This window comes from Sceloporus undulatus, chromosome 2 (genome assembly GCF_019175285.1).
Source record: "Sceloporus undulatus isolate JIND9_A2432 ecotype Alabama chromosome 2, SceUnd_v1.1, whole genome shotgun sequence".
Classification (NCBI taxonomy): domain Eukaryota; kingdom Metazoa; phylum Chordata; class Lepidosauria; order Squamata; family Phrynosomatidae; genus Sceloporus; species Sceloporus undulatus.
The window spans coordinates 221,053,670-221,066,472 of NC_056523.1; the positions used below are offsets into that span (position 1 = coordinate 221,053,670).

The following is a 12,803-nucleotide window of genomic DNA, read 5'->3' on the forward strand; positions in this document are numbered from 1 at the left end:
TTTATGAATTAATTATTAATTCATATGTAACATAAAATGGGTTAATTAAAAACATGACAAAAACAATCTTGGTAAGATTAAAAAAAGAAATCCAACAAATAAATGAATTTAAGTTGTGTTTCTACATTTATAGTTTCTATATGGTATAGAAATCAAATAAAAATATTTATTAATGTTAATTAATTAATTAATTATTCATACATAACATAAAATGGATTCATTAAAAAATATTAAAACGGACCAAACAGACAAAGCCAAACTTGGCAAGATTTTAAAAAAAGAAAAGATATCAAAAATAAATAAATAAATAAATAAATAACTTTATGGTTTGGTAAGGCCCCCAAGGGGTTTGGGGGTGGCTGTTATCCTTATTCTTAGCCGCCCTCTTGTTGATCCCGAAGCTTGGCGACATCTCCCAAGCCAGGTTTTTGAAAAGAGCCTGGGTTGCCATCTTTTTGGAGTGCTTTGATTGTGAGTTCCTGCATGGCAGGATGAGGTTGGCCTGGATGGCCCTTTGGGTCTCTTCCAGCTCTGTGACTCCCTGTCTTCTGCTACTGTGCTTGCTTAGGCCCTGCAATTTCATACCTGTGCTCTCTTCAGTGTGGGTCCAAGACACACTGCAGAAATAATCCAGTTTCAGACTGTTTTAGCTGCCCTGGCTCAGTGCTAGGGAACCCTGGGAACTGTAGTTTGTTATGACAGCAGAACTTTCTAACAGAGAAGGCGAACTGTCTTACAAAACTACAGTTCCCACCACTGAGCCAGGGCAGTTATAGCAGTCTCAGACTGGATTATTTCTGCAGTGTGTTTTGGGCCATCAGGCGTACTGTCTTCCTCTCTTTCTGCTTCTATATCAGGAGAGGACAAGACAGTGATGCTTGGTGGAGGGGAAAAGAGGAAAACCACACGCCAGATGGTTACTCAGTCAGGGAGGCCATGGGATTAGATCTGCAAGAGCAGGGGAGGATAGAGGGTCTTGGAGATTTCCTGCATGGCAGGATGATTGTGATTTCCTGCATGGCAGGGGGTTGGACTGGGTGGCCCTTGCGGTCTCTTCCAACTCTATGATTCTATGAGAGATGTTTCATAGGCTGCATCCATACTGCAGAAATAATCCAGTGTAGCCAACATGGCTCAAAGGTATGGTGTCCTAGGAATTTGTAGTTTTGTGAGACATCTAACTTCCTCTGTCAAAGAGCTCTGGAGCCACAACAAACCACAAGTCCCAGAATTCCATAGCATTGAGCCTTGGCAGTTAAAGCAGGGTCGAACCAGATTTCTGCAGTGTGGATGCAGCCTCACACAAGATTGCCATGTGTCGAGGTCCATTTACAATAAGGAGGCAACAGAGCTCTCTCACAGACCAAAGTATACAGTAAATCCCAGGATTCTGTAGGATGATAAGATGATGGTGATACTTAACTGACACACACACCAATTTGGACACAAAGCAGCTTACAAATTAAAAGAAAAATATGATTAAATACATACAAAAATGATCATTAAAAGATCATGGCAACTAAAGTGGTGTCAAACTGCTTTAATTCTGTGGTTTGGATACACCCCCTAGTCATTTGGCAACCCCGCATCAGTAACAGGTGGAGAGGCGGCGGAAGAGGAGGGGGATGTGTGATCCTAGACAAAGAAGATGGTCCCATTACTCCAGTTGCCTGTAACTTTGTTCTTTCTCCCTTTCTGCCCTAGGACTCCTGTTGACAGCCCTTCCTGGGGAAAGCACTCTTCAGGTGAGTTTAGGGGTGCTGGGGAAAGGTATTGCATCTTAACTGGGACTGCTAATTGTCTTTTTTTAATGAAGGAGGCATTAGGCTGCCAGTCAGTTGACACCAAATAGGGTCAAGAGGTACAGTGGACCCTTGTTATACGCTGGGGTTTGGTTCCAAGATCCCCCGTGTATAACAAAATCTGTGTATGCTCAAGTCCCATTAATATATGACATAGCAAAATGGTGTCCCTTATAAGAAATGGAAAATCAAGGTGTAAATTTATATTTTTTGGAACTTTTCAAACGTTGCTGAATCGTGTATAAAAAAATCCGTGTATAAGAGGGCCGACTGTATATGTAAACTGAATTTTTAGAATAGAAGGAAATTTCATTGTTTCAACACTCATCTTTTGCAAATGGCATAAGACTGAAGACAGTGGTTGATAATGGTGTAGTGTATTATCCCCCTGCTAATTTGCTCAATGTGTTTACTGTATATACTCATGGCCCCCAAACCTGCCCTCGATTTATAAATGAGATCAAGTTGAGTATATACAGTAATAATCATCTCTTACCTGAAAAATGTTGTCTGTTGTCCATTGCGAGGTTTTGTTTTTAACCTTGTGGTAGCAAACATGGGGAGAAATCCTGGCCATAGCAATTTGTACAGTTGGCCCTTCTTATACACTGATTTCTTATACACGGATTCAAGCATCCACAGTTTGAAAATGTTCCAAAAAAAGTATACATTTCAAATATCAAACCTTGATTTTCAATTTTTTTTTTATAAGGGACACCATTTTGCTATGTCATTATATTTAATGGGACTTGAGCATACACAGATTTTGTTATTCAAAGGGGATCTTGGAACCAAACCCCAGCGTATAACAAGGGTCCACTGTATATTTAGAGACATAACTTTTTGTGGATTGTTTTATACATACGTGTGTGTTATGTGCCTTCAAGTCTTTTCCGACTTAGGTAGCCCTAAGGTGACACTCTCATGGGCTTTTCTTAGCAAGATTTGTTCAGAGGAGGATTGCCATTGCTTTCCTCTGCGGCTGAGAGAGTGTGACTTGGCCAGAGTCAACCAGTGGGTCATAGCTAAGCAAGAATTGGAATAAGTCTCCAGAGTTCTGTTCCATTGCTTACATCATTTATGCCATGCTGGCTGTTGTTTTATATGTATACTTATAACAGTTCACAGAAAGTATGAGCAAGTCAGCTCTCTCTTTGTTCCTTCCAATCTCATCTGGAAGATGTGACACACACACACCCAGCTGTAGATATGCAGGAACTATAGATCTGAATGAAAGGAAATCTGCACATGCTCAGCGGTGCAACCAACTACCCCTCAGTCCATTTATAATGGTAGGAGAAACATTGCCAGGTAGAAAGAACCTGTGATCTGATATCCTTTGAAATGGATTTAGGGATCAGGCATTGGTTGAAATTAAGCCAAGATGTCAACTCTGTGTTGTTTAAAACCAACCTGCCTGTAGTGGTAGCTGAATGTCTTCTCTTTCCATCTTGGGTACTTTTTCTCCAAAACCTCAAATTAGTTGTTAAAAGCCCTTTATTTGAGGCTTCAAGTATGACCTAAGAAATATCAGATAGGCATATTAACTTTCAGCACTCATTTAGACTGAAATAACATAACATGCAAAAAAAGATTGACTTAACCTTCCAACTATCCGGATCAAAATGGGATTTATATAAAAGGTGCCTCAGTGATTTGGTTATGTTCCCAGGTTACTAAAAGACTCTTTCATCTAAAAGCCACTGTGAGCAATACAAACTGAGGGAATGGTCCATTAGGGTGTAAGCTTCTGCATTTTATTAAAAGAAATTAATCTGTTCTTCCTAATGGCATACTTGAAACCAAAACTGTCATTATATAACACAATGGTACCTATTTTGCTAGTAATTTCACAGGGAACTTTTAAATATTTTGGTATGGGAACAAATTCAGTATGTACCATCTGTTCATGCTTCAATAATAATAATAATTTACTTATACCCCGCTCTTCAGCCAAGGCTATCAGAGGTTTGCTTTACCAGATCAGGACTGAGTATTTGCCATTCTCTGATAAGCCTATGTGATCAGTATAAACAGGTGCATTTTAAAAACTGGAAACTTCAAAAATTTTAATATGGAAATTAGATATAAAACAAGCCTGGTTTGCATAGATATTAAATTGTGAGAAGCAAAGAATAATGAGCAGATTAGATTATAATACAATTCTATACAGTATTAGTTAATGAAGTAGAAACTCTAGCACCAGAAGGAATACCATGGAAAGAATTAGGATGGGGGGGGGGAGGAGTCCAATACCTTTCAGAAGAATTTTAATTCAAAACTATTAATATGTATGTGTAAAACAAAACCAGGTCAGGTAAAGCCCTACTGTAAGTAATGAAAAATATGTTGAACTTTCCAGAAGCCATTTGAAAACTTCCAAAATTCATCCAGGGATGATATTTTTCTTTCACCAGCCTTCGCTTTTCTTAAGATGTCTATTTTGGTGGCCAAACATATAGATCTATGGGTTTATTTGAACATGCTGGGCAGAGCTGGTGAAGCAGTCTTATCTGCCCTCTACTTTTCAGTTGCCACATGCTTAGTAGATTCTGGAGGCAGTGGCTGTTTATCTTGTCTGTTGCAAGCAGAGTGGGCACACAGAGACACAGTAGGATCAACTAGAATAGAAATTCCTTCCTTCCCAGGTCAAGCTTTACTGCAGTGCTTACTGCAGACACCACTACAACTCAACACCTGTGTGTGTGTGTGTGTGTGTGTGTGTGTGTGTGTGTGTTTCTCCAGCCCTCCTTCAGAAACCTCCCAATGCCCATGCTGCTAAAAAAACAGACAAACTTATAGCTAGAATTCAAAGATATATTTGTGTTAGTCTGTAGAATCAGTATGTAAGGGGATCTTGTAGCACCTCTGAGACCAACTGAAAGAAAGAAGTTGGCAGTTCTGGGAACTGTAGTTTTGTGAAATATTTAGCCTTCACTGTCAGGGCTCTGGTGTCTCAATAAACCACAATTCCCAGGATTCCCTAGCACTGGACCGGGGCAGTTAAAGCAGTCTCAAACTGGATAATTTCTGCAAATTGTTTTGGACCTACAGTCTACTTCCTTGGATGCATTTGGTGAGGAAGTTGACTTAAATCTATGAAAGCTCATGCTGCCAGCTTCTTCTTTCAGTCAGGCCAGGAGATAAAGTGAGGGCTGAAGAGAAGTAAAAAGACCTTGTAAAAAGAAGCTGCTTTGTCAGAGGCTTTGTTAACTGAGGTATATCTGTAGAATAGAATATTTACTATTCTGGGTTCTGTTTCATCTAGCTTTTTGAATGTGTATTCATATTTTTACAGTTCAGAAGAAGCAGGTTTTAGACATAAATTCCAGCACTTTTGGAACTCTCTGTCTCTGGATTTTTCTCGGCAGTGACTGACATCCATATATGCTAGTTGAGGTCTATCAAAATAGTTTGTGTGTTTGTAACTTTCACAGATATATTTGCGGTGCTACGGTGTATTGGGGAAAAATTATTCCCCAAATGTTGAATGTTTTGTAAATAAAGTCTTAAGTCTATAGTGGCAGTTTACCTTTGTGTCTCTCCCTTTGTGTGTTGGGTGCGAATATCTGAAGAGGTCTTTAAGAAAGAGCATGCTTTACTGAGCTGCTATAATCAAATATCTGAGAAAGGCAGTATTTCCACTCATAGGACTTCTGTAAGCACATTCATTGGAATATACTTGCAGAATGCTCTGGAGAATTCACAAAGTGCCAAAAATCAGCTAGTTATGCATGGACACTGGGGTAGTGCTTATATGTGCTCCCACCTACCATATATACTTTACTATAAGTTGAGAAATGTATGCTTCAAAATGAACTCCAGAATCATGGGTTGACTTATATAAGGGGCAATAAGTTAATACTGCTTATAAAGTTCCTAAAACGAGTGCCCACACATCCTTCAGAGCCAGGGATCTTTAAACCCATTAGAGTCCCCAGCACACACACTCTCTCTCTCTCTCTCTCTCCCCCTCTCTCCCCCCCTCTCCCTCTCCCCCCTTTTGCAAGCCACAAGCCTTGGAAATGTTGGTGGTAAAGGTAGGGGGGAGAGAGAGAGTGTGTGGGTGCCAAGGTTTGTTTCCCCATTTTCCATGCCAAGACTATGACCTTTGGGAGAGGTCCAGAGAGGGAGAAGTAGGGAGGGAAATGCTGCTTTGTTTCCCCTTTAGATCTTTTGTAACATGCCCCAGTGTTTGACCCTCGACTTAGCCATGAGTCATATCAAAATCCATGATTTTGGCCCCAAAAACTGTCCTCGACTTGTACATGAAGTTGACTTAAACATGAGTATATACAGTATTTCCCCCTCTCCACATTAGCTCTAGGCATGAGCTGTTAAGAAAATTGAGCAAAATATTGTGAGGTCAAATCCATAAGTTGAAAATTGATGCAACCATTTGATGGCATCACCTATATGTTTGGGATGGGGAAATCATCTTGCAAAGATTTACTTGCTTCAAAGCTGCTGGGTGTAAATTAAATTGAGATGGGTGTAGAATCACAAACTGAATGTGCAGTGAACCCCTTACTAGACTATATGCCATATGCTCTGCAGAGAGTCGCTTAAATTAGTGTGGTCTCTTAATTGTCTAGGTTTGTCCTTAGCATGGGTTTTTGTGTCATGGGCTTGGAAGATATGATAATTTTTTTAAGCAATTAAAATTACAGTTTTAAGTAAATGTCAGTGAATCTGTTCATTCCCAGCCCAGATGTGACTTGTATTCTTTGCCTGGATGCCCAAGGAACTTTAATCCAGTATGTGGGACTGATGGAGAAACATATGCAAATGAGTGTATGCTCTGTATGTCAAACAAGTAAGTTGAAATGACTTGATCTTATACCTTAAACAGTTTTAGTTTTACATATAGTCAATTAGGATTCTGTTTAATCTTTTGTATCTCTCACTAAAATATCCCTCAGAATTTTTATGCTTGATTAAATGATTAATCACTTGATTATATTATCCTCTTCTCAACATTAGCTAGTCTCAGATCCCTCCGAGAAGCATGGAAGAGGCTTCAAATTTGGGAAATAAGAGGACAGGAAGACTATCTAGTTCAGGCTTCAAAAGCTTATGGCACAGAACTCCCCCCCCCCACACACACACACTAGACCACAGTGTAACATAAACAGAGTGTGTGAACTGCAGAAGAACTTGAGAGATTTAAATGACTCATGAGCAAGTTCATCACCACTTTGCAGGAGGGAGGAAATCTTGGGGAGAAATCCCAACGGTCATTGTTTTAAGGAAAAAAATGAATTCTTCAAATAGCAATTAGATTCTGATGGCACTATGCCTATTGGTAAGACAGTTAAATGGATTTACCTACAGATGAGGGAGTTGTGCAAACTTGGTGACACCCCCCCCCAAAAAAAAAAAACCTTCTCAAGAAGGGCTATATATGCAAGAAGACCTTTCTTAGAACATTAAAAGAAAATGCCCCACTTATTCCCAATATAGCAATGGAAGAAATGGGGGATTGCTGCCCCTCTCTTGTATGATATGAGAGGGGTGGCTACTGTAGCTGTGGGGCAGCGAATCTGCACTGGAGTTTATTCTAAATTTGAAAGGAACTATCCAAAGTTCTGAATGCTGTGATTCCAGCACCTCAGAGAGGTACAATCAGCCCTATACATTTTTGGATTTGGTTATTCGCAGATTTGATTAATATGTTCTCTGTAGTAACCTGTAATCCTCCAGCACAACTTCCAGGTCACCTGGAAATTGTGCTGAATGACCTAGAAATTGCTAGAGAGGACACTTCTCTAGGCATCTGTAGGTCTTCCAGCACAATTCTGTGGTCAACTTTAGGCAGATGTTGACCCTGGAGTTGCACTGGAGGATCTAGAGGTTCCTAGAGAGGTGCTCTCTCAGGTTATAAAATTAGTGGTGGGAGTTATTTGCGTTTTTTCCATTTTCACAGGGGGCCCTGAACCCCTAACTGCAGCAGATGTGGAGGGCCCACTGTCCTTTGAAACTTGGTTAAAATCTGGCATGAATTCACTGGCCTCTGACAGGGCAACCATAAGCCACCACTGTTGGTGACTCTCTTTGGGAAATTCTGACATAAGCCCAGTCTCTGTTCTTGCCCTGTACTTAGTTTGGTAATAAATTCCTGTTTTCAGGATCACTGCAGAGAGGAGAGCCTGGCTATTCTCCCTCAGTCCTTACAGGAACCCCAATTTGGGTCCCCCCCCCCATCTTTCAATTTCAGCATCCATTCAGCTCAGCAGGGGCCCTAAGTTTGATCCTGATCAAAGTCCATACATCTTTGTAATTTATTTTCCCAAATAAGTCTTTCAGCAGCATCACAACTCATTTTTTCTGATCGATGCAGAAGCCACAATTGTGGTCCAACCACACAATGACCAACACCCCTCCCTGTCAAACCTCACCTAATAAGCAGCACAGCCTGTTCAGCACAGCCATTTCTGTGTTGTTGGAAACCAAGGAGATCAGGAGCTGGATCCATATAGCTGAATGTGCTTCATGATGTTATCTATAGGGACCTCCTGTGGCTCCCCAGAAGTCCATACAGATTACTTTTGCAACAAATACAAGGTCGAAACAGTCACTGTAAGAAAACGAGTGCTTTCATGCCAGGTTTGCTGCACTTAAACTATGCCCTGCTGTTTTCTGTTCATTTTTTTCATTTCATTAGATTAGCTTGGTATGTGTAGGTAATATCCCCTTGCTTAGAATCAACATAATCACCCTCATCACATAACTTTGATGGTACTGTGATAGTGTCTCTTCTTTAGTAAAGGCAAGATGATAGTTAATATTCACGCATAAATAATAGGTCACTAAATTGGAATTATTGCAAAAAATAATGCTGGGTTGGGAATCTGGCGGCTGCTGCAGTAGAAATTTATTTGGAATAAACATTAATTTGTCCATTTATTTATAATGGAACATTTATATAATCATATAATCAGTTCATTGTGTTGTCCCCCCCACCCCCCAGTCCTTGAATTTCATTTCATACATAAGACAAATTGACTTTTATAAAAGTATAGAAAAATAGTCAGTCTGCAGAAATGTCAGTTTCCTTAGTGGCACTCTTACTATTATTGTTGTTGTTGTTGTTATTATTATTATTATTATCATCCTCCCTATCCTATTTCCCCCCCCCAAAAAAAATACCCCTAGAAGTCAAAGTAGCTTACAGTTTAAAGGAAGTATCCCTCTCCCTCTCTGTCATCTCAGTAATGAAATGTTTTGATCTGTGGAGTGACATATTGATTGAACGTGGCAATCAGCACACATCTATCTACCTTAGCACACCTTCTCTTCTACGATTTCTATTTGCACCATTTTATTCAAATACAGGGCCCGAACAGACAGGCCAAAATAAAGATGCTTTTGATCATTTTGGAGGTATGTTGTTTAAATGCTGCATGCATACTAAGAAGCTGGAAGCCATGCCAGTCTAAGGACTAGAGCGCAGCTTCTGGCCTCTTAAAATGCATGTGTCATTTAAACAGCATACCTCCAAAGTGATACCTCCATTCAGGTCCACAGTTTTTTAAAAAGCAGTTTTTAATTTGTACAAATATGCCTTTCCACTTATATTTGTTAAAAAGCAATACATTAATGCAGGAGGCATGACTCTCTTGAAAAGACAACAATGTTTGGAAAGCATTGCTTGAAAAGGTGGAGGGCAATAGAAAGAGAGGAAGACCACTTGCTAGATGGAGGTCATACTTATGAATTTACGGGAACTAAGCAGGGCAGTTAACAACAAGCACTTAAAAATTTCCTAAAATACTATATTTAAAACTATATTTTTTAAAAATCAACTGTTTTTCAGTCATGATCACCTTGGAAAGTTTTTCCCGATATGCCAGTTGGCTAATTAACTCCAAGACATTTGCTTAGTGTGCTATTCTTGAAAAGAGATAAGCAAATAGTCAAAGCCTCTCAATCTATCCGAATATAGATAGAATATACCAGGATGTTTCTACAAATGTTTTATTACCATCACCATCGAAATATAAAAAACAGTTGCAGTTCTGAAGTTTAAATATGGTGATGGTATCTTGCTTAGGTCAGCTAAAATACACAAAATACATTGCACTAGCTTTCAAAGCTCACAGGGTACTTCAGGCAAAGAAGATTAAAAAGTTATAAGGGAAGGAAAATGACACTGTGCTTGCATTTTGCTTTTAAGTAGCATGTCTGTAGGTGGAAAGGATACACCATGGCCTTAAATTGACTAGGGACAGGAGCAATAAAAAGGGAGAAATCAGGTTTTCCTTCTCCGTTTGAAGTTACAAAGCGCCCAACCTAACAACTGGATCTTCCTCTACCCAAAATAAGGTCATGGGCCCCGTCATAGGAAGAGTGCAATGAGTCCCTTAGGGAGGAAGTACTGCCAATTAAATGTTAAAGGCAAAACATGTTAATAGCTAAATTATATGTTTTACCCAGGTAAGCAAAAACTCTCTGAAAATCAAGTTAGTGTAAGAACATAGGAATTTATCACATGGAGGCAAATTACGTAAATCCCGTTCAGAAACAGGATTTAAAAGTCTGAAAAACCCCCGCTTTTGTGGGTTATTTTTCAGATGTATTTGTGTAAAGGAGAAATAACACGACATTAACCTGAACAGAAAGTTGCCAAAAGTAAAAAGGAGTGGGTTTTGGCGAATTTCTGTTTGGGTTAATGTTGCGTTGTTTCTCCTTCACACAAGCATCATCTGAAAACCTTTTTTTGCCCACTTTTTGTTTGGGTTAAGCCCTGACATCGTTTGAAAATCTACCCACAGGGTTTTTTTTCTAGTTTAAATTCAGTTTCTGCATGGGATCCATCCCATGTGATAAACTCCATCATCAGCTTCCTCCAGTTTAGCATCCCCACTATCCAGAAAAGTGACAATTGGCAGCTTGTAGTATTACCAAATCTATAAGTCTCCTAGCCAGTGCATCTAACATCTCCTTTATTTTCATTCTCTTGCAGAGAATATGACAAGGATATACAAATAGCCTATAAGACTTCATGCTCATGAGACCAGCTTCAAGGAAGTGGAATATGCATTACCCTGTAGAGAAGTTGAAACTATTTGAAATATGTCTTCCAAGCTGCTAAAACTGAAGCAAGCGGCTTTGTCCTTATCTTACTTCTGGATTTGCATATTATAGGTGTTTTATTGGAAAAAATGATGTCTTGCCTTATATTTATTAAGTTAGTTTTGAAGATGTAGACCCTGTATTTTAATCAAGTGATGATCAAAGCTGCTAACAAGTAACTGGTCCCTGCATACTATCTTACAGACAAGTATAGCATCATCCAAAATCCACAAAACAGTGATACCTTTATTGGGACAACCAAAAAGCACATTATACATGTTGCAAGCTTTCAAAGCTCCACTGGCTTCTTTATCAGGCAAAGGGGTTAAAAATTATATAGGAGAAAGAAAGAAAAATATTGACGATGTTAGTCATGGCCCCACATCTGGTCAAGATGTTGCAGTTGTAAGTCCTCAGTTCATAGAAAGGTATTGATGCAGGGTAGGCCCCTTCTCTTTCTGACCCTGCAGGTGCTGGGAGATTCAGTCCAGGAAATAAACTTTAAATTTCATTTACAAGATAAAAAGCTACTGCCTTTGAGATCCAGTTTATCTTAAATTCTTGGTGAGGTCACAAACTTTTTGTTAGGAAGAGAACGTTGAATATTTCAAGAAATCTCCATGTTATAGCATCAGGAATACCTTTACGTGTTGCTAATGTAAAACATGATAATGCAGTCCCAATTTAAAAGAAAAATTTTTTTTAACCTTCGTTGGAAGTAGAAACCTCAAATAGTAAAGTCCCATTCTATTCACTCTCTCTTTAGGATTCCCCTGTTGAGTTAAAATACAGTATCTTCACATCCAGAGGACATACACTTACGGACAGACCAGCATGCCCATAGCACAAACATACATTGGCAGCACATAAGCAGTGCAGCCAAGGCAATGAATGAAGTCAGAGTGTGCTTCCTTTCAGTTTCCAGCTCATAGGGTGATGAGTATTTGAAGGAAGTTGTTTTCTGGAAGTGAGAATGTACAAAGCTCTCTGCTGCTGCTTTTTCCCTGATCATGAGTAGAATTGAGTTGGGCCCTCATCCCTTTCTATGATGTTATTCCAGCACAGAGGAGATGCAACCTCCCAATAACCCTTGATTACCTGACTGGTGCCCAATTGAGTTTCTGCTTTCCAGTCCTAACACCTATTAGATATACTTATAAAATACTTTTTGTTTGATAGTGGAATTGGCAATATATCATGAATTGCAGCCTCTTGATTCTTTGTTGTGCGTCGGCTTTCAGATGTGGTTATGGGCTGAACTCTACCTGAACAGACACTGGGATAGCTACTCCCAGCAGTAGTTCCAGGGTAATGTCAATCTGCTTGTGTAAGATTCATCATTGCACAGGGTTTTAGTAAAATAAGATCAAGGAGAAGTCAATGGGATGAGAAGGAATTGGGTCATTCTGGACCCTCTGGTCGAGGCTGAATGGTCTGGCTTCTGCCCCTTGCATCTAAACATCAAGATTTTGCATAAATTAAATATGATAATTTAGGGCTAAATTAGATGTGACCTAGATGTACCTTCTCCCCAAATCCTCTATTTTGGAACAGGTTGGTGGGTTACCCTTTAGTCAGGAGAACAGACCCTTAATAGTTTCAGGTTACCACAAAATTTTAGTTTTTCTACAGCTACATTTTTAAAAATTGGGCTCTGGGTTTTGATATTGAGGACTGTCACCATTTTAATAGCTTTGGGGTGTTTCCACTTGCTTTGTCTTGTTTGTAACGGTAACAGACTTGAAATACCAGTTCCAAATGCCTTCTCTCTGAATTTTAATTTGTATCAAAACTCAAACATTCAGAGTAGCACAAGGGAATGGTAATGTCGAGACCAAAATCAGCCTAAGAAGGGTTGCCTCTGTCCTTGTGTTGTCTGTCCCAGCATGAAATGAAAAAGCAGAGTTGAGAGGCTTTTGTGATGGA

The 12,803-nt window shown here is 39.5% G+C and overlaps 1 protein-coding gene across 1 annotated transcript; it reads left to right on the forward strand.

Moving 5' to 3' along the window:
* Positions 1–1,298: 1,298 nt before the first annotated feature.
* Positions 1,299–12,084, forward strand: SPINK2 (serine peptidase inhibitor Kazal type 2). Its single transcript, XM_042447748.1, has 4 exons — positions 1,299–1,368; positions 1,705–1,745; positions 6,509–6,618; positions 10,768–12,084. The coding sequence occupies exons 1-4, from the start codon at positions 1,314–1,316 to the stop codon at positions 10,814–10,816; spliced, it is 255 nt and encodes an 84-aa protein (XP_042303682.1). The 5' UTR covers positions 1,299–1,313; the 3' UTR covers positions 10,817–12,084.
* Positions 12,085–12,803: the final 719 nt, after the last annotated feature.